General features: G+C 38.6%; 3 protein-coding genes across 3 annotated transcripts; all 3 read right to left on the minus strand.

Moving 5' to 3' along the window:
• Positions 1-651: 651 nt before the first annotated feature.
• On the minus strand, positions 652-2,001 carry MYCFIDRAFT_47442 (uncharacterized protein; the record flags this gene model as incomplete). Its single annotated transcript, XM_007928835.1, has 1 exon — positions 652-2,001. The coding sequence occupies one exon, from the start codon at positions 1,999-2,001 to the stop codon at positions 652-654; it is 1,350 nt and encodes a 449-aa protein (XP_007927026.1).
• Positions 2,002-2,460: 459 nt separating this feature from the next.
• On the minus strand, positions 2,461-3,072 carry MYCFIDRAFT_47445 (uncharacterized protein; the record flags this gene model as incomplete). Its single annotated transcript, XM_007928836.1, has 1 exon — positions 2,461-3,072. The coding sequence occupies one exon, from the start codon at positions 3,070-3,072 to the stop codon at positions 2,461-2,463; it is 612 nt and encodes a 203-aa protein (XP_007927027.1).
• Positions 3,073-19,276: 16,204 nt separating this feature from the next.
• Positions 19,277-19,468, minus strand: MYCFIDRAFT_47446 (uncharacterized protein; the record flags this gene model as incomplete). Its single annotated transcript, XM_007928837.1, has 1 exon — positions 19,277-19,468. A coding segment is annotated over one exon (192 nt), but the record flags the coding sequence as incomplete, so codon positions are not given.
• Positions 19,469-20,424: the final 956 nt, after the last annotated feature.

The raw sequence follows: 20,424 nt of genomic DNA on the forward strand, positions 1-20,424 counted from the left end.
TATAATAATAATTCTATTATTAATTATATATAATTAGTTATAATTGTAATATTTAGTATATAATTGTAATTAATTAATAATTAAGAACTATGCCGTATAAGTATCTTCTATTAAGGAATTTATAGGAAAAGGATCTATAGTAACTTATAAGACGTCGTCTATAAGCTACCGAAACCGCTCTTTATTCGCTATACTATAGTTGCGATAAGAGGTTACTCGTTATATATTATTACTCTTTTCTATCGTCTATTAAAGGATAAAATGCTACGCGTATCTAATGTTTAATATCCTGCTATATATACCTATATTAAGCGAGATAGTAGACTAGGCTATCTCTAACCTTAGAGTCTTTAACTTATATTAGATACTATTAGTCCGAAAACGGCAGCCCTAGATACTAGCTTCCTATTATAGATAGACGGGGGAGTATAACGAGAGGGTTTATTATTATAACTTATAAGTAATTAGATCCTAACTAGAGACTGCAATTGCAATTTGCCGTAACAGAACACAGCAAGAGCTAGGCTGCCCTACCTCTCGCATTTCGAATTTGCAAATTGACCAAAGCTTAATTAAACTCATGAGCCTTGGATGACAGATGCTGCAATGATTGAAACATGTACGGAGTTGAGGCTTGGCAAGAGTGAAAGGTCATCCCATGAGATACGCGTTGACACTCTGCAAAGTTGCTCGACTTGGACTTGCATCCGGGATTGATACCATAATCCAGCCAAGACGATGCTTGATCATTGTCTTGTTGATGCCGTCGACGCGTTCCGAGTCATCAAGCCTGAGTCGCCCTTCCTGGTCACAGTGCTGACAAAGTAAAGCTAGTGCAACTCCGATGGCAAGGTCTTTGCCAGTCTCGCAAGCGATAAGCACCTTCATTTTCGGCTTCATAAGTGGTTTTAGTGCGCTCAATTTGGGTAGCTGAGCTCGCAGCAATCGGCTGCCATTCTTCCCAGTCGGTGTTGCGAGAGTAATATAGAATGACTTCTTGGCCTCCCTGAGTTCCAAATCAGGCTTGATTATGCAAGAGATCACAATGTCGTACTCGTGTTGAAGCCGACTAGCAGCTGCATTCGTTCCAATGAAGAAATTTGAAGTTGGTTCGACTTGCACGGGTAGCTGATGTGTGCCTTGATGTTGAGCCTGTTCCATGATCTGGCTGATCTGTCCAGGCAATTCGTCCTCGCTTGCACTCAATAACTCCTTCTGATACTTCCAGAACGCCGAAGCATCGAGGCCTAGGCTCCAGCTCTCTGGATCATCGGCAGCGCCCTGGACATAGTCACTCGTTGCACTGGTTTCGTGACTAGTCTGGTTGGAAGCTGTGCAGAGCACTATAAGATTTCGCCTTTCATTCCAGTCTCCTCCAGCTTCCGGCAACTGGTATCCAGGCCTGTGCCAAGAGATTTGAACAGGCTTGCGGCCCAGCTTCTGTCGGAGTCTCTCTAGGTCCAATTGCAGATTCTTGGCACTTTCCAGCAGCTCGTCCAACGTCGCCTCAATCTGAGCATGCTCACTTTCACCGACTACATCCATCGGCGTGCTCAAATCGCCACTGCCAAAGAGGAGGCGATTCAAAACACAACACCAGATGGGAACAGTCTTGCTCAATGCGTCAGGCATGGACTTGCCTCTCCTGGTAGAATCAACGATAACACATCCCCCATACTTCTCCAGCACATCCAGCACCTGAGAATTCAGCCTTCTCAGGCTGAAGCTCCATTGTCCGAAATGTCCGTCCGTGGACTTGAAATACGCCGACCCGACCTTGAGCTCGGGGGGAATGTACCAAGATCCACAGCGTTCATTTGCGACCAGAGGCAGCCCATACGTCCAGGCAACTTTCGTGACGAATTCCGAATCTTTTTTGATGGAGCTCAAGCGATTTGAAATTTTGAGATTGCGCTTTTTCAACTCGCCGAGTGCGATTTTCAGTTCCGATGATGCAGCTGAGAAGATGAGATCACTTTCTTGGAGAGTGCTCGTGGACATGGCCGACATGCTGATAAAGGTAGGGGTTAGAGTTTGAGGTGGAATCTAGCAAGTTTTCGTGGCTTGGCATGCGGCAGGTGCGTGTTGGATGCATGTGAAAGCCGGACAGACGCGCTCGTCGCCCGTCCGCATATTGGCGCATCAACGCGGCGATAGATCACGATGTGGCAGCTATAGCCTGCGCAGACACTGAGAGACGAGGGCACCTCCGAGGCAAAAAATTCAACACTGTCAATTCCATCTACCTTTCCACGCATAGATCTGTGCACTCCTTTCGCCACGCTAAAATGATGCGTTGAATGGCTCGACCAAGCCTGTATGCATGTCCGCTGTGTACCCAAAGCCCATTGACAATCACCTCAACTGCCTCCAGCAAGCCAAATGCTAGCTTGCGCAGTCCACACCAAGAGCCACGCATTGAGCACCGAGACCGATGAAGTCCGATTGGAACTTGTGGTTTCATTTCGACAAAGCTCCATCAATGTCCTTCAGCAGCGATTTCAACTCGCCCAGATTGTCCTTGTCGGGGCCGGCAGCTTCAAACTCCAGCCCACTGGTCACCCATTCCTTCGCTTCTTCGAGTCGTCCCATTTCCTTCAGACACTGCCCTCTCCGCCACCACGCTTTCACATTTCCCATCTTCTTCAACTCAACCGCAATCTCGGCATCCACTGCGGCTTCCGCCCACGATTGCATGCTCATGAGACATTGGCTCTTGTTACCGTACAATGTGCTCAACTCGTCTCGCACAAGTCCCGATGCTTCCCATGCCGGTCGATCTGCTGCCATCTTGATTGCGAGGTTGTACATCTGAATCGCCTCTGGGAACGCGCCTTTCTTGTAAGAAGCATTGCCAGAGTCTTTGAGCTTGCCGATTTGGACGCTGCGCTTCGGATTCACGGGCGCAGGAGGCGGCGGGATCTGATTCGGAGTGTCGAGCGCTGTGAAAGCTTTGTTGAGGCGATTCAGGTCCTCGAGGTCACTCGCAAGGCTAGGATCGGTCGACGATATGAGTTTCGTGGCAGGGTCGATTGTGAGAGGGAGGAGGTTGAATGTCTCTGGGGCCTCCATGGCGACTGCCTAATATTCTTCGCAATCGAGATGTGCTATTGCGATGGCAGTGCCTCACAGATCCTATGAGCTGCTTGAGGTTGCTGACAAGGTTGAGGTTGCACTGGAATAACGAACACATATTGACGACAAGAATAGAAGCGGAGACCGGCTGCTCCCGCACGACCTCTAATGGCCAATCGCTCGGACTGGTCTTCCGTGACTTGCATGCGTCTACCAGTTTATCGATAAATCAACCTGTCAATGCAGATCATCAATAGTAATGATCTGAATGGAGCCATTCACGAGAATGAGACCGTGATCCATGAATACTTTTCGGCTTCCACACTATTAGCAAGCTAACATCTTAGAGGGAGCTAGCGGCAGATGTACGCTACGTAGGAGATCTCTACTACTAGGGCTTGATTTTTACAATAGGAGCTAGGCTATATATATATACTAGTTCTTAGCCCTTGATTCCTAATCTAGTATTACTAATATATTGCTAATACAAGTAGCCTTAGAAATACTATCTAACTTATTTTAACTACTAAGATAATCCTAGTTATTAACCTAGGCTTAGTAAGGATCCCTTATCCTCCCCTACTAAGGCCTAAGGCACCTACAAAGGCTTTACTTAATGTTTTATATATAACTTTTCCTAAAATCCTAAAATACTAGAGGGAGCTAGTTCTCTTATTATAAGCGAGGCTTAAAGTAAAGCTTTAGAGGCTTTATTTAAGTACTCGTACTTTTAACTAGGCACCTATATCTAAAAGAATGTTCTAGGTATAAGTAACCTTAAACCTAGTTAGTTTAGGGTGTTTTTATAGGTAAAGTAAGGTAAGTATATTTACTAGTAAGCTAAGCTTAAGTATAGGCTACTTCTATATACTTAAAAAGAAGCTACTTTTCCTTTTTAAACTTAAACACGTTTATTACTAACTAGCATTAGTAACATACCTTCTAGTACTAATAATACTTGTATTAGTAGTAGTAGTAGTAGTAGTAGTAGTAGTAGTAGTAGTAGTAGTAGTAGTAGTAGTAGTAGTAGTAGTAGTAGTAGTAGTAGTAGTAGTAGTAGTAGTAGTAGTAGTAGTAGTAGTAGTAGTAGTAGTAGTAGTAGTAGTAGTAGTAGTAGTAGTAGTAGTAGTAGTAGTAGTAGTAGTAGTAGTAGTAGTAGTAGTAGTAGTAGTAGTAGTAGTAGAGGCAAGCGCCCTCTAGGAGATATGTTTAACTTCTATTTAATACTAGAGTTAATACTAACCCTTTTAGGTAGTAATAGTAGTAAGAAGGGTCCTTAGGGAAGAAAGCGCTCCTTACGTAAGATTACCCTAGAGGAGCTATATAATGCTTTATCCGACTATAGCTTTAAGACTCGTACTAGGTATCCTAAAGACAATATAGTAATAGTTAAGATTTATAAGGGCAATTACCGCGTAATTGCCTAGGCTCTAATTGCGGCTCTATCTCGTAGTATTACTCCTCGTTCCTTGCTAATAGAGTAGGGTATTAATATAGTTGCTAGTAGTAATCTATAGCCTTTAAATACTAGTATAGTTTAGCTAGTTAATGCTGTAAATAATCCTCTAGGGTTTAATATTTTAGAATCCCGTTTAGCTACAATCCCTAGGGAGGTAGCTACTATACCTTAGGAATAGCTCTTTCTTAGACTAAGGGCAGGATTATTAACAACCGCGGCTCGGGGCTATATAACCCGCACTCTAAGAGTAGGAAGTCTCCTTATATACTATATACCCGCAAGTTTAAGGCTAAGAAGGGCAAGTATACTATTTGTATTTAGGCTACTCTTAATAATAGTAAAAGTCCTAAGCTAGCTTTCGGAGGATCTTATACTAACTATATAGATAGGAATTACCTAGACTAGTACCTATACTACGATTCTAATAGTAATTAGGCTAAGGTACGCAAGACTAATAAGTCTTCCTTAGATCTATCTAAGAGTAGTCGTTCTACTTCCCGTAGCGGGACTTAGCGCAAATTAAACTAGAATCTATTAAGGGCTAGGCTAGTAGTAGATCCGTAATTTACATTAGTAGAAATATAGTAGTAGAGCCTAGAGAACGTTACGAAAACTTTTTTTCTAATCGTATCGATCCTATCGATCCTATCGATCCTAAGCGATCCTAAGCGATCCTAAGCGATTCTAAGCGATCTCTAGCGACCGAGTCGCGACCTAACTCGCGCCCGGGTCGCTTAGGATCGATAGGATCGACGCGATCGATACGATCGATAGGATCGCTTAGGTACTAGTAAATTTTTATATATATAGGATCGCTCTAGGTCGCTCGTAGTCGTAGTCGTTAGTAATGTTTATACTATTCGTATATTGCTATATTAATACTTATCGACTCGTCGACTCGGTCGTATTAGTCGACTCGGTCTAAACTAGAATATACTAGTAGTACTATAGGTTTAAGTATATTACTATAATAGTTTTTTAACCGTCGTTACTATATATCGCTATATCCTGCCTTATACGTTCTCTATTAACTATAAAATTATTCTTCGCCGCCTTAGTATTATTATCCTCTATATTTCGGAGGTATAATTTCTATATACTCTACTCGGTACGTTGCCTTTTTATTACTCGCCTATAAGCCTTTATAGCTCGCATTTCCTTCTCCTCCTATTCCTCGTCGTAAATTGTATTATATGTCTCGAAATTAACTATACTATTAATATAGCGAGTCCTATATAGGGCGCCTTCGTCTATAGGTATAGCGTATAATATATAATAGACTAGTAGTAGGCTATATACCTGTCGCCCTTTAAGTCTACTATAGTACGGTAAAAGACGCTATAGCTAGATTGTCGTTAGACTATACGTATCCTTATACTCGCTCTTATCGTTAATATAGTTGTAAAGCTTAACAAAAACGCCTATAATAGGCCTCCGTTTCGTCCTAAGCCCCTTCCTATATTTAATTCCTATTTCTATATTAATCGAGATTACGTACTTTAGTTACGCTAGTAGGCGACCGCCGAATCGAACCGCTAATTTATTAGGTGTTTCTATATAATTGACGTTGTATTCTTATACCTATATAAAATTATAACGTCTATTGCTATAGAGCCCCTCCTAGTTTAGTATATATCTCGCGAAGTCGGCTACTACTATATTAGGATATTCTATATCCTTACCCGTAGGCCTCTAGTATCGGATTCTACCGTAGAAGCAGATCTCTATATCTAGGACGTATATATAGTCCGTTACGATATCGTTAGGGTCGGCTGCGGTACTTAATGCGCTATTCTTATCGTAGGTACCCTATTGCCGTACGAATACCGTAATCGCTTATCGGAAGTCGCGACCTAGGTTCTCTTCTATTATAGCTATAGCCTCCCTTATTGTAATCTACTTAACCGATTTCTTTCTGTTCCTCTATTTCTCGGGCTAGTATCCTAGGATATCCTCTACTAGTCGTACTATAGTTAGCATTATTAGCTATTATATATATTCCTTAACGGTACGAGTATTTATAGGGATTGCTATATATTCTTTGTCGTCTTCGGCTTATATATTTAATCTATTAGTATCGCTATCTAGTATACTTTCTTCCTAGCTAGGCTTCTTATTTATTAGCTAAAATATAAGCTTTAGTAGTTTATAGTGTTTATGCTCGAAGTAGCCGGTATTTAAGTCTAGAAGATTGCCGAACGTCTTAATATAGCTCGGGGCATATATTATACCGTAGAATTTCGGTATATTAAAGTGCCCTTCTATTTATGTTATTATTAGCTCGTTAGCTTCGTCGTCTTCGTCTATTATAACCGTATCGTCGTTATTTAAATCGTTCGTTCTTCGCGTAGTAGCCTTCGCATCCCGCTAGGCCCTCTTCTACACCTTTATTACCCTATATAGGCGAAACACATTCTTCTATTCGTTTATCCGGCATAATACTATCCTTAGACACTTAACTATTTCGTCGTTATAGTATCTATATATCGCTAGAACGGTAAAGTCTACTAGTGCACGTAGAAATCCTACTACCTACGTTAACGGACCTCTTCGAGTAGTAGTATAAATACAACTAATAAGACTCGTAGGACGCTTTGCTACTCTTAGCCTATCTACTAAGTAACTACTAAGTAGTAGTAGAACTTGCGAAGATTAGTATATACGGGTATATACGCGAACCGTCTATCTAGTATTATATCGATAATCCCTTACACTACTATTTTCCCTAGCTTTCTTGTTTTAGTAGATAGGCCCCTATTTAGGGTCGAGTCGGTAACTAGTCGGTATCTCCTCGTTTTTATATAGCTTATCTTGTCTACTAGTAGGTCCGTAGTCTATTAGATTGCGTATATTAGCACTCCTTTTAGTAGCTAGTATAGTATATCTACTACTAAAGACCGGTATATATCGACGTATTTCTAGCGCTATATAAAGCAATCGATGTCGTAGACGTTCTATAGATCCTTCGCTATATATTCGCCTTTACGTTGCCTTAGATATCGCTACTTCGTAGAGTCGTATAACCGCTATTCTACTATAATATCGAGGTGCTCTCGTTCTATCGGGTATACTAGGCAACTTAGACAATATATATTTATTTTAACTCCGGTAATTGTAACTTGCTCTTTATAGTCTACTAATATTACTACTAATATTAGAAAGTACCTACGCGTCGCGCTATCTACGTATATAATGTCCTAGCCCTCGCCGTCGGCCGCTTTTATAGCGGAGCGAAATATATATACTATCGATATATAATATATACTATTTTTAGTAAAACTATCGCTATCCTTAACGACCGGTAGTAGTCCTAGTAAGATCGTACTAGGTCTGTTATTCGCGTTGCGTACTCGTACGTATAGGTTTCCGATAGTAAGATATATAGGGTATACTATTAAGTTACCTTAGAAGTTAGTTATCTACGTTTTATCGGTTAATACAACTAGAGGTATAATCGTTACGCCGTCTATGTTTATCTTGCTCTAGTTATCCTACTACTAGTCTACTAACGCTATATTAGAGTAGATTCGCCGTAGTAGGTCGTTAGTCGTCTACGCTCGATATAGCTTATATAGTAGATTATTCCTAAAGCTACTATAACCTATTAAGAATATTACTGCTTTCTTAACGGATCGGTATCGTAGTACTAGTTCCGTACTACTATAACCCGTTCGACTTATCGGAAGGTATAGCTTTCGAACCTTTATTTAACCTAATGCTCTCGATAGTAGTATACCGCTAGCTCGTAGTTTCGACGATATAACCTTTACGCTTTTCTAGCTTAGTAGATCGTATAGTAGTACTAGCCTCTCGTCTTCGAAAAGCCTCGTAATTATATATCCGGATATTCTCTCTCTCTTTAAGAATTACGTAAAGCTTATATCGAATAGTAACTTGAATATTCCGTACTCGCCCGAAGTATCTTATATTCGTATTTTAACGCTGCTTATAGATTAGGCGCTTATATTTACTCTACTATACTAAACTATAATTATGCTATACCTAGCTATAGGCTTGCTAGCGGTACGGCTAGTATATTCGGTAAATATATCGATATTATCCGCGGTACGGTAGCCTTTTAGTGTTAGCCGTAATCTTATTAACTTCTACCTTCCTAGCGTTACTATCGTTCCGGCGGCAGTTACCTATACGCTTTCTATTTCGTCTTTATCCGCTAGGCTATCCTATATATCGGATTCCGGTAATTTAAGATATCTATCCTATTTAATACTATCTATACTTCCTTTATCTTCCTATAGCGCTAGTACTATTAGCGGTAATATCGTTACTAGAATAGCTTCTATTATGCCTTCTTTATTTACGTCTTACTATATGCCTTCTAGTATCGATCTATCGTCGGCTTATTCGGCGCTCTAGTTGCTACCTTAGATCGTATATAAGTTAAGTCGGGCTCGCTTCGCGGTATTATTTATAGTAGAATCGTGCTCGGTAAATTCTTTCAGTACGACGCGTTTCTCGCACTTATTTCTGTATTGCTTACAGCTATAGGAGCTTTTAAGCAGCCGGTTATATAATCCGCATTCGATATAGTAAGATATTACTATATATATAGCTAGCTTTCGATAATAGGCGCTATTGTTATAGCTACTATAGGTTTATCGTATATCGACGTATACGAAGTTACTAAGGCTCTTTAGCCCTACTATAAGTATAGTACTTAGCAAACCCCCCTTACTACTACGAGGTTAGGTATAAGTCGGGGTCCGACTCGATATCGATTCGTAGCCTACGGATTCGGCAAAAACTCGGATTTATCCCGTTCGATTATACTAACTTAATATTACTCTACTAGCGCCTCTTACGATAATATTTAAATACTAGTTTGTATACCGACTCGCCGTCCGACTCGGTTACTAGTTAGGACTAATCGGAATATTAATACTAAATATAAACGACCGTACTATATTTCGACTAGATTTCTACGTTACTCCTAACGCCCTAAGGCCTATATATTATGCCGTAAAATGCGTTGTATATATTTAATTCTTTATACGTATAGAAGTAGCATTGCTCCGGTTTAATACTGCCCTATAGTATTATTAATTACGTTAAATTCGCCCGGTACTACTAAGGCTTGCTCTAGTTATATTATAGCTAGGTTGTATTCCTAAGCAAAGTAAACGAATAGCGCTCGAGTAACTGCTAGCAAGTATTGCTTAGCCGACTTAGTAACGACGTCGTTTAAGGCGGCATCTAATAAGCGGCTCATATTAAATCTAAGGCCTCTAAGACTCGTAGCAGTTACGACTACCCTATCGGTGCGCCTATTAGATAGAAGTATAAAGCCTTATCCTGTCGACTCTATTTGATTTTTATATACACGCTATTATATATACGCTATTATATAGACCTATACGCCGACTTATTAATATTAACCTATGTCTTAACCTCTAGCGTAGCTAAGTATCGGGTCTCGCATCGCTCTAGGGATAGTGCGCTAGTTATCCGCTCCCTAGCTAATAGCACTATTCTATTAGCTAGAGCCCGCGGCTCTCACCCGCTTTAGGGTTCTAGGTATTAAGGTCGGCTAGGTGTGTTTCTAGTCGGGGTCGAATTGCCCTTATACTAGGCTATATCTTCGACGTAGCGAGATCTAGAGCTAATCGTGTCGATATAGGTGCTTTAGCCGGGTATTACCTACTCGGTCGCCTATACTTAATAGGATATTGTAGGTTATAACCTAAAGTAGATCGGCTTTCTATACTAGTAGGCCGGGGAGGGTAATAATACTCGCGTCTACTATTTTCTAGTCGGTAGCAATTATACTACTACTAGTGCCTCTTTCTATTTTATAGGCTAGTTCGCTAATAAGGATTTGCTACTCGATCGCTCGTACCTAGAAGACTAGTTTATATACCTCCTATACGATCTAGTTCTAGCTAATACTAAGCTCGCCGACTGTGTTATATTTCCGGACGGTAGTATATTAGACTAGGACGCTAGTAAGGATCGTGCTATTGCTATAGTCTGCGGCGTAGATAAGTAGTATATCGATAGTATCTAGAGAAGTACGTTTTACTATAACTCGAATGTTTAGCTACCGCTAACTCTAAGTAGTACGATAAACGTTTGCTACGGTCGGCTTAAGGCAGTATTATATACTATCGTAGGTTGGCGTACGAGCAACGCTAGTCTAGTATAGACATATATATTATTTATATATAGGGTTGCTAAGTTCGGGGTCGATTAATAATTTAGGGGCAGATTAATACTACGACTCGGTATCTTAGAGTTAGCCTACACTTTTCTGTAATACTATTAAAATATTAAACTTAGATCCTACTATATTACGATGCTATTTTCTAGTATTACCGTCTTCGTATTAGACGCTTAGTTAGCGCTAGACTAACCTATATCCTATATACTAGCGGCAACTACGCCTTCGCGGATTGTCGAATTACCTAGAAGTAACTTAAAACATTCTAGTATATATAGCGACCAATTTGATTATAGATACGTATACCTATATATTTTATCGCGATAGGCCTTAATATAGATTAATACAGTGCCGAAGAGTTTAGCTACTACTAGTTAAAATTATTGTCCTAGCTACTACCCTAGTATTCTACTACTACTACTACTACTACCGACTCGCTATAGATAGCCTACTCTACCTCGATTCGTATAAGTTCCGTACTGCTTAACTTTCCGATATCTAGTTTCCTTGTCCGATCTAGCCTCCCGGCTACTAGATCTATATCCTATTACTACTATTACTACTACCGACTTGCTACGGATGCCCTACTCGGCCTAGAGTCGTATAAGTTCCGTACTGCTTTACTTCCCGCTATCTAGTTTCCTTATCTTATCTAGCCTCCCGGCTACTAGATCTATATCCTATTGCTACTATTACTACTACTAACTCGCGGCGGATATCCTACTCGGCCTAGAGTCGTATAAGTTCTATACTGCTTTACTTCCCGCTATCTAGATATTACTAGCCGGCGGGGTAAACTTATCCCTTATAACCTTCTATATAAGGCGGTATACTAAGTAGACTATAGACCTCTTAATTTTATTATTCGGACTATTTATATTGTCCTACGGAAGTATTCCCCTAACGTACTACTTCGGAGCCTATTTAGGATCTTTAAAGTACTATTCGGGCATTAATAGCCTACGTCTAGGTTTAGTAGGATAGTTAAGGTTGCTAGTAATAGCGTATACTATGTCTTTCTCCTCCTTATAATGCCCCTTAATAGGCTAGCGAAGCTACTTCCCCTTTAACTAGTTAAATAAAAAATGCTTCTCTAGATACGGAAGGAGCCTTTTTATTACTAACGTAAGAAGAGGCTTGTTAATGCTATATAGGTTTAGTATAACATGTTTAAGGACGTCTTTACCGCTATTTAAGGCTTTAATTAGTAGCTTATTGTTATTTAGCTAGTCCTCGATATTCGTAGAGACTACTATCTCGGTAAAGGTAGTAGGCGACGAGTTTATAACTAGTATATAGTATTAGTATATAACAGGTTATACTAATTAGTAATACTTATATAGTAGAGGTTAGAGACTATAGATCGATAACGACGTATACTATCCGAGAGTAGTAGAGAAACTAATAGAGGTAGTAAAATTCGCTATACGTTAGGGTTAGCGGAGGTAAGAATAGGAGCGGAGAGCTACTTATACCTACCGACCCTAACGCGAGCCGTTAGAGTTACATTATACAATAAGTGTCTATATATACTAGCTTAATACTAGTCGAGCACGACGGCTAAGTTATATAGTACGGCCTATATATAAGTTAGAATAGGGCATTAGCGAAGGAAATAATATACTATACGTACGATAGGGAGGGTAAGGGGGTATATATATATAGAACAGGTATATTAGTGTAAGTTAATAGTCAATATTAAAGAAGGTAGTAATTAGGAAAGGTAACGACCTTAAATGCCTGCCTCGTAACCGGGTCGGTTAGCGAGTCGGGCCTAACTAGCTAATAAATCGACGAAGTAAGGTATCTAGCGCTTAAGTATATAATAGTTTAGTTACGCAACTAGTAACCGAAGTAATAAGGCTATAGATAATCGTTATAGTATAAACCCCTATATAATAGACAGCTCTAGATATAGGACCGACAAGTTGTAGTAAATATAGTACTACGTAATAAGCAATCGAAAGTTAGTAATATAAATATAAGCCTATCTATAGTAGAGTTGCGACTGCGATCGCCGGCGCGGGACGCGAGTACTAATAAGCTACGCAATATAGCCAAATTAACCGATCTATATCCTTATAGTAACTAACAATTATTATACGATAGCGAGTAGACTAGACCCGCTATAGTCCGAGGGTATAGGCTAGTAAGGCGGTTAGTCTTAGGACCCGAGAGTAGGGCATATAGATAGTTCGAGCTAACGATTAAGATAGCGTATTTTCTATAGATGCTACTAACTCTATTAGCGGCGAGAAGGCATGTGTTTAGCTATAACGAGTAGCAAACAAAGGTATAAAACGATCGAAATATTCTACAGATCGTATACTAGAGTAGTAGTCTAAGTAGGAGGCCGAATAAGCGACCGTATATAAATCCGTAGCAATATAATATACTAGGCGTAAGGTTAAGAAGCGAGATAATAGATAACGTAATTTACCGAACCCGCTACCGAAGTTAGTAATAGAGGATATAGAAGTTGTCTAGTAGGCTTAGTATCCGATTCGATACTAAATTAGGGCCCGAGTCGGTATTAGTAAACCCCGCGATTAGAGTAGTTCTAGTTTCTACTACTAACTAACGTCGACTTTCTACTACGCTATATATATAACTACCGCCTTTAAGAATGCTACGTACTTAACTACCTCGCGATTAATATTTAATAGGCGGTATTACCCGCGGCCTTAGCCTATCGCCGTCGATATACTACGCATTTTACGCTAGCGTCGAGAGGTTAATTTAGGAGTCTATTTAGATTAGTAGCACGTTCCGATTACTATTATTACTAGAACGCCGAAGGACGCAAGGTTACCTATACGACCTAGTATTAATAGACGAGAAATACGAAGAAGAGTTCCCTAAGGTAGTAAAGCAGATCCGTACGGTAGAGAGACAGACTGCGTTTAGGTGCCTAGTATATAAGATTTATTCTAATTATCGCCGACAGACGAGACGAAAAACGGTACGCGTAATAACGCGTAGAGTTAGCGATACTAGCGATTACGCGGAAATTGCTATATCTACGGATACTAGACTAGCGATACTAGAAGGATCTAGAGCGGTGCCGCCGTACCGCGTACTAAATAATATATAGTAGAGCATAGTTATAGTATAAGAGCAGAACGGGAAGGTAAAACCTATATATCGACTATATAAACTCGATTATCGCTAGCCTATAGTTAAAGGCCGCGCGTTAGTAGGAGTTAATAATATAGACCTCGAACGATTAGTTAAGATGCTACGAGTAGATTATAGTTTCAAAGCCGGAGTCGATGCCTTATATTAGATAAGCGACTAATATAAATACGTTCAAATTAATAACGAGCGATAGTAGATAGCTAGTCTATCCGATATATTAGGCAGAGGCCTATAGCTGCGATTTATAATCTATAGGTAAATTAAGGAGGCAGAACGAGCGCAAATATAAACGCAGAAAAGCAAGATAAATAATTAATTTCACTAAGTCCGATATAGAAGTCCTACTCTAACAATAATAGGCACTAATCTATTTATTAAACGGAAGGCAAGATACCCCGGCTACGATAAGCACTACGCTTTAATCTTAGATATATACTAATATATAGTAAGTATATTACGTATAGTAGTCTTAAGCGCTACAATCTCTTCCTTTATCTATTTAATCTTAGCCTATATTTAAGCACCCTAATCGCGCTATAGCGATAGCGGACTCGGGGTAGCGCGATAATTAAGGAAAGGCTAAATCGGCTGCGACTAGCAGTCGTTAGGCTAGGGTAGATTATATACCTCTAGCTAATCTATTTCGAATTGCATCTATCGAGTATAGGGCCTCTACGGTATTATTAACCTCGAATTAGCTAAATACGCCGATAGAGATAGTTCTAACTAACCCGTAATGCTACGAGGCGGCTTCGAAGGTATATATTCGACCTAGCGGATTAGCTTACGCCGATTGATTTATCGATAAAGAATATATATCTATATATACTATAGTAGCGACCGAGCGAGAAATAAATAGTCTAAATACGCCGATTGCTTTAGTATAATATCGATAGTGTTGCTATATACCGTCGGCCTAGACTATAATGCTTACGGCTAGTCTAATAATAGCGCTAGATTAATAGTTCCCGAATCCGACTCGCGACCGAATTAGGCTAGCGTCGATAAGGTACGTAAATAGCGAATAGTCTATAGGCTACGATTATACTTTAGCGTTAGCGGGGCATATCCGATAGGACTAATAAGCGATTATAGACAGCGAGTTAGGCAGTCTATATAGGAGTAGAGGATAAAACTGCAATTTAATACCCCCCTTTTCGTAGAGTAAATAAGTACGAAGACGCGTATAGTCTAATATATACTACGTTAGATTCGCAACAATACTACTACTCGTTATAGTATACTTATAATAGGTCGCAACTACGAAGAAGATAAATATAGAACTTAATCGTTATCTAACTCGATAGAGTCGGATAGGGATACTAGATTCGAAGAAGAAAACGGGGAGGAGAGTTGTTTATACGTAGCGACTAGTATTAGATCGAAATTTATAAAGGTAACGTATACTAGAGTACGGCGATAGAGGACTAACGTAACTAGTATAAGGGTAGGAATAGCAAAGATCCGGTAAGGCTAAAACGGAAGTACGGCGACGATAGGGCGGATCGGAGCGACGATATAAAGCTATTAAAACGACGTAAGAAACGAGACAAAGGCTTAATAACTACTAGTAAAGAACGTTTAAATCGAAAGAAGGGCTTACTCGAGGCAAGGGAGCAAATCTTATATAACGAGACGCGTCGTAAACTATTCGCTATTACGTTAACTAGGGCTAGAGGATATAAGACGATATTTCCTACTACTTAAACCCTAGTATAGGTAGACGAAACAATTAAGGAGGTATATAGTAAAAACTACGATCGATTACTAGCTTTATATATAATAGTACTATAGCCGGGTAGCTATATACTATCGAGAGACGTAATCTAAGCAGTCGGTAGAGATCCTAATATAATAGTATCGAGACTAATATTAGAATAGTTACGAGAAGCTATACGAAAGGAGCGAGGCTATATTAATACCTATATCCGATCGATATTAATAAACTAAGCACCGATCGCAATAACCGATACTCTAAAAAGGATAGTATACGCTAAGAGGATACTCGATAACTAAATCTTCGAGTACTACGACGAGAAACTAGTAAGAATCTCTCTAAAATAGTATAGTTACTAAATAATAGCTAACGGTCGATATATGCTACGCGCTACCTTAGTAAGCTTATATACAAATGTCTAGTAGGTATACTACTCCGGTAGGATCGGCGAGGCTAGAAGACATATATTAAATAGTACTACTATAAAGTTACCCCTTTTATAATATTGTCTACCGCTACGGTACTTAGTAGAATACTAACTAGATAGTCGATAGAGTCGTATTTAACTAAAGTTAGAGGTAAAGCGATCTAGCTAGCCTTGGACTATAAGTTAATATACTAGCCGTTCCTAGATCGGATAATTACGTAGAATACGACGGATTAAGCTACTCGTAACCTTCGGTTATCGAAAGCGTAGAAGATATACGTACGGTATACAGGCAGAGTATAGGATACCCCTAAATTATTAATAAATAACTTCGAGAGCGTAGGTAACGATATCGATATACTTATAGCAATCGACGTCGTTTTAGATTCCGACGATAAAGGCGGATCGATCGAGCGCTATAGTAAGAGTAGTCTACGAGCGCCGTGTTTCTCTTGTGTATTAATATGGTCGATAGGTCCTAAAGCGTCTATCGGGCAATAATTAAGTAAATAACTCAAAGCCGGCGATAATGCGATAAATGGGTTAGCGGAGGTAGAGGCCCTACCTAAGAAAAACGATATTAGACTGCCTATACTATAGAGCAGTTTCTAAGCGATAGATTAGGAGCCGACGGAGTCTGCTAATCCGTTTGCTTTAGTACGGGAAAGTAACGGTATAAGTACTACCGAGACATTAGAATACAATAGAACCGAAGACAATAGATATAAAAGATATAGATATACCGCGGTAATAAGAATAGGGAAAGGATTACGCGCTAATTACTATACGAACAGTAGGTATTCTAACTAGTCTTACGTAATAGATAAGACTTTATTCGCGGCGGTAAGTAATCGCGTTAGGGATATATTAGGGCTAGAAGAGGGGGAGTAGATATAGTAGGCGGATATAGAGGCAGACGGCGGCAAAGTCGAGGAGATAGTATTTAACGAGGAGACGTAGGATCGAAGAATTAGGAGATATATAGTAAAAGAGAAGAAGAAGTCGAAAGGAAATAAACGAAAGAAGGTAGAGGTATATCGCTTTAATATAGCCGTAGAGGACGAATAGAATATATTCTTATTAACCGTAATAAATAGATGCCCTATATAATATAACGAAATCTATTAATACTATACGAGTCGGTCGCTAAGTCGGTACTAACTTAGTATACGTAGTAGACGTATATAAATGCCGGTAGTTACCCGAGTATACGTATAATCGTTAGATGTTAGTAGAAGTAACAATCGTATAATATATAGATCCGATAGAAAATGTAATTTAAAGGCTAGTACTAGCACCTACGACGACTCGGGCCCGACTCGATATACGAGTCGGACGGTAAAGAATAAAATTCTAATTACGATTAGATTTACTAGAATTTCTAGATCGCGACGATCCTATTAGACAAGATCTTTAACGTACGATCCTAAGGATCCTAAGGATCCTAAGCGATCCTATCGATAGGATCGTCGCGATTAGTAAAAAAGTTTCTATAACGAAGGAATAATCGATTCTTTAGAAAAGCCTAGACTTATTCGGCTCCCTTTTACCTTCGCGTCCGATAAGGGCTAGACTAACTTTATACGCGATATTATTATATCTCTTCGAGGTATAGCTAATCGTTTAGAGGCCTCCTTAAATAAGATAATTTCATTATCTAAAGAAGATAATAAAGATAAGGAAGATAATAATAAGGATAAAGATAAAGATAAGGATAAGGATAAGGATAATAATAAGGATATAGATAATGCTCTACTGTTCTCTTAGGATCGCTTAAACTAATCTAGGAAGTCTAAGTCTAGTAATAAAGGTTAGAGATCCTTTAGACAAAACTTCTACTGCCTTTTATTTAATAGGCTAAGTATTAGGTTTTAAAGGATTAGCCTTTAGCGTAGGAGGTCTTAGAGCCTTAAGGGTTAGGCTAGTCTTCCTAGTTGCTAGGCTAGAAACGATACGACTATAGAGCTAAGAGCTTAGGTGTTTAAATCGGTTTTGCTTTTATAGTTAATACCCTAAGGCTAAAGTTTAGGATGCTTATAGCTCCTCTTTTAGTAATAGAAAATAAAGATTTCTTTACTAATTTGCCTTATTCTAGCTATCTTAATTATTAAAGAACTTCTTCTTTAGAGGACTTCTCCTTAACTAAGAAGGTCTAATATTAGGAACTTTAGCTAGTTTAGAAACTTTTAGTTTCCTTATTGCTCTTCTTTTTAGACTCTTAATAGCTTCTAACACTAGTATTAGGGTTGGCTAGGGTTTAGGTGTCTTAATCTAAGTATCCTATCCCTATAGATTTAGGTCTACAATCTCTATAGGTTAATTAGGTTCCCCTTCTTCTAATTTAGAAGTCCTAAGTATAGGCTATATCAAGTCCTAAGGATAAGGGAGTGCTATGAGACTAGGAGCAACTTAATAATAAATTTAATACTAGCCTTCCTTAATCCCTATATCCCTTTCCTCTTCTTTTTATAGCTTAGCCTATAATTAATTAACTTACTATTAGACTTAGGCAAGCTTAGATTGTTTTATCTTTCTTTTATACTTATTCTTTCTATCCTTTAGTACCTGTTTAGCTATTTTTAGGTCTGAATTAATAATCAAATCTCCCTCCCCTACTAAGAACCTTCTTATACCTATATAAAGCTTAGGGTTTTCCTAGGAAGGTTATAGTTTCAACTACCTACTCTCTAGGATAGTTAATAACTCTTTAAAGCTAAGGATTAGGTCTTACTAAGATAGGACATGCTTAATCTAGGGATCTAATACTATAGTATATTTACTATTTAGCAGCCTACTATTTAGATACTTATACCAAAAATAAGTAGCATCTAAGCAATGTGCCTTTACTACTCTATTCCTATATATTAAATGCTTTAGCATCCTCCCTTTAGGAGTTTGCAATATATACGTTCTAAGCTAATAAGCCTTCCTAATTTTATAGGGCCTAATCTATTTTAGTTAGAGCTTAGTTAGTTTAGGGTTCTAAAGCAATACCTAGGTACTAACTTTCAAGCGAGGACCTTCTCCTAATAGAATCTCTAGTTAGATAAGTTTCCTTGCTATAGCCCTCTTAAGTAGCCTTTGATTTGCAAGCTGCCTAGTATATTTAACCTACAAAATCCTAGACCTAGAATCTGCAGTCTTAATATTAAGAGGTCTAATTTCGTTTTTATCCTCTAGTATCCTTAGATACTAGCTATATACTAAGTAAAATAGGGAGAAGTTGTATATAGAATACTGCCTATATCTTATATACTATATAGCCTTAGGTAGGAAGGTATCCTAAAGCCTAATATTAGAACTAATATATATCTTAGTCAAAATATTTCTAAGAGTGCTATTAAGGTTCTTAACCTTGCTATTTGTTATAGGATAATAGGGTAAAGCAAGCTTATAATTAGTCTTAAGCTTTTTGTTCAAATATGCAAGAACTCTTAATAAGAAATTCTTACTATTGTCTAAGAGCAGTTCCCTTAGAGGTCTATAGTAATAGTAAATGTCCTTATAAAGGAATTTAGCAGTTTCTTTATTATCTACCGAGGAAACAGCTCTTAAGACTAGCTATCTAGTAGCAACATTAATAGCTATAATAATGAAATTGTTGCTAAAGAAGGAGGTAGGAAAGGGCCTAACAATATTAATAGCCTATCTTTTAAAAGGCTAGAGTTTAATGTCTGCTTAAGTAAATTAGGTCTCCTTTAGTTTAGTTGAATTCTTCTAGATTAGCTAGTACTAAGGGCAAGCTTCAATGTATCTTCTTAGGTCCTTCTTTATAGTTAGCTACTATACTCTAGTCTTAGAGAATCCTATAATACCTAGGAGTCTAAAATAGCTATAGTTCTTATATATAGTTTCTATAAAGTCTATTCTCTAGATTAGCTCTAAGTATAGTGTAGTGCCTTTATTATTAGGAAGTATAAAACCTAAATGTTCCTCTCTATTAATATATAGGAGCTGAAATTAGTCTTGTCTTTCCTTAATTAAGAACTAGAGGTAGGTATCCTTAGCTAGAATACCTAACTTTTTAAAAGCAAGTATAGCTTAAGGAAAGTCTTTAACCTGTTCTACCTTTATTCTTAAGGCTAACAATTTCTCCTAAATAATAGGAATATTATTATTAAGCTAAAAAATGTTAGTAGGTCTAGTACTAATAAAGTCCGGTCTTCTTAACAAAGTATCTAGAACAATAGCTTTAGACCCCTTCCTATACCTAATATCTAGGTTGTATTGTTAGAAGTTATTAGCCTATCTTGCAATCCTTTTGCTTTGGCCTTTAGTATAATTTAAGTATTTCAAACTCTTATAGTCTGTAAAGATAGTAATAATATTGCTATTACTAATATACTTATCGGAGACCTTAAGGGCTTCCTTAATAGCAAGATCTTCTTTATGGAAACTAGGTAGTTCAACTTAGACCCTTGAACTTCCTG

This window comes from Pseudocercospora fijiensis, assembly GCF_000340215.1.
Source record: "Pseudocercospora fijiensis CIRAD86 unplaced genomic scaffold MYCFIscaffold_5, whole genome shotgun sequence".
In the NCBI taxonomy this organism is placed as follows: Eukaryota; Fungi; Ascomycota; class Dothideomycetes; order Mycosphaerellales; family Mycosphaerellaceae; genus Pseudocercospora; species Pseudocercospora fijiensis.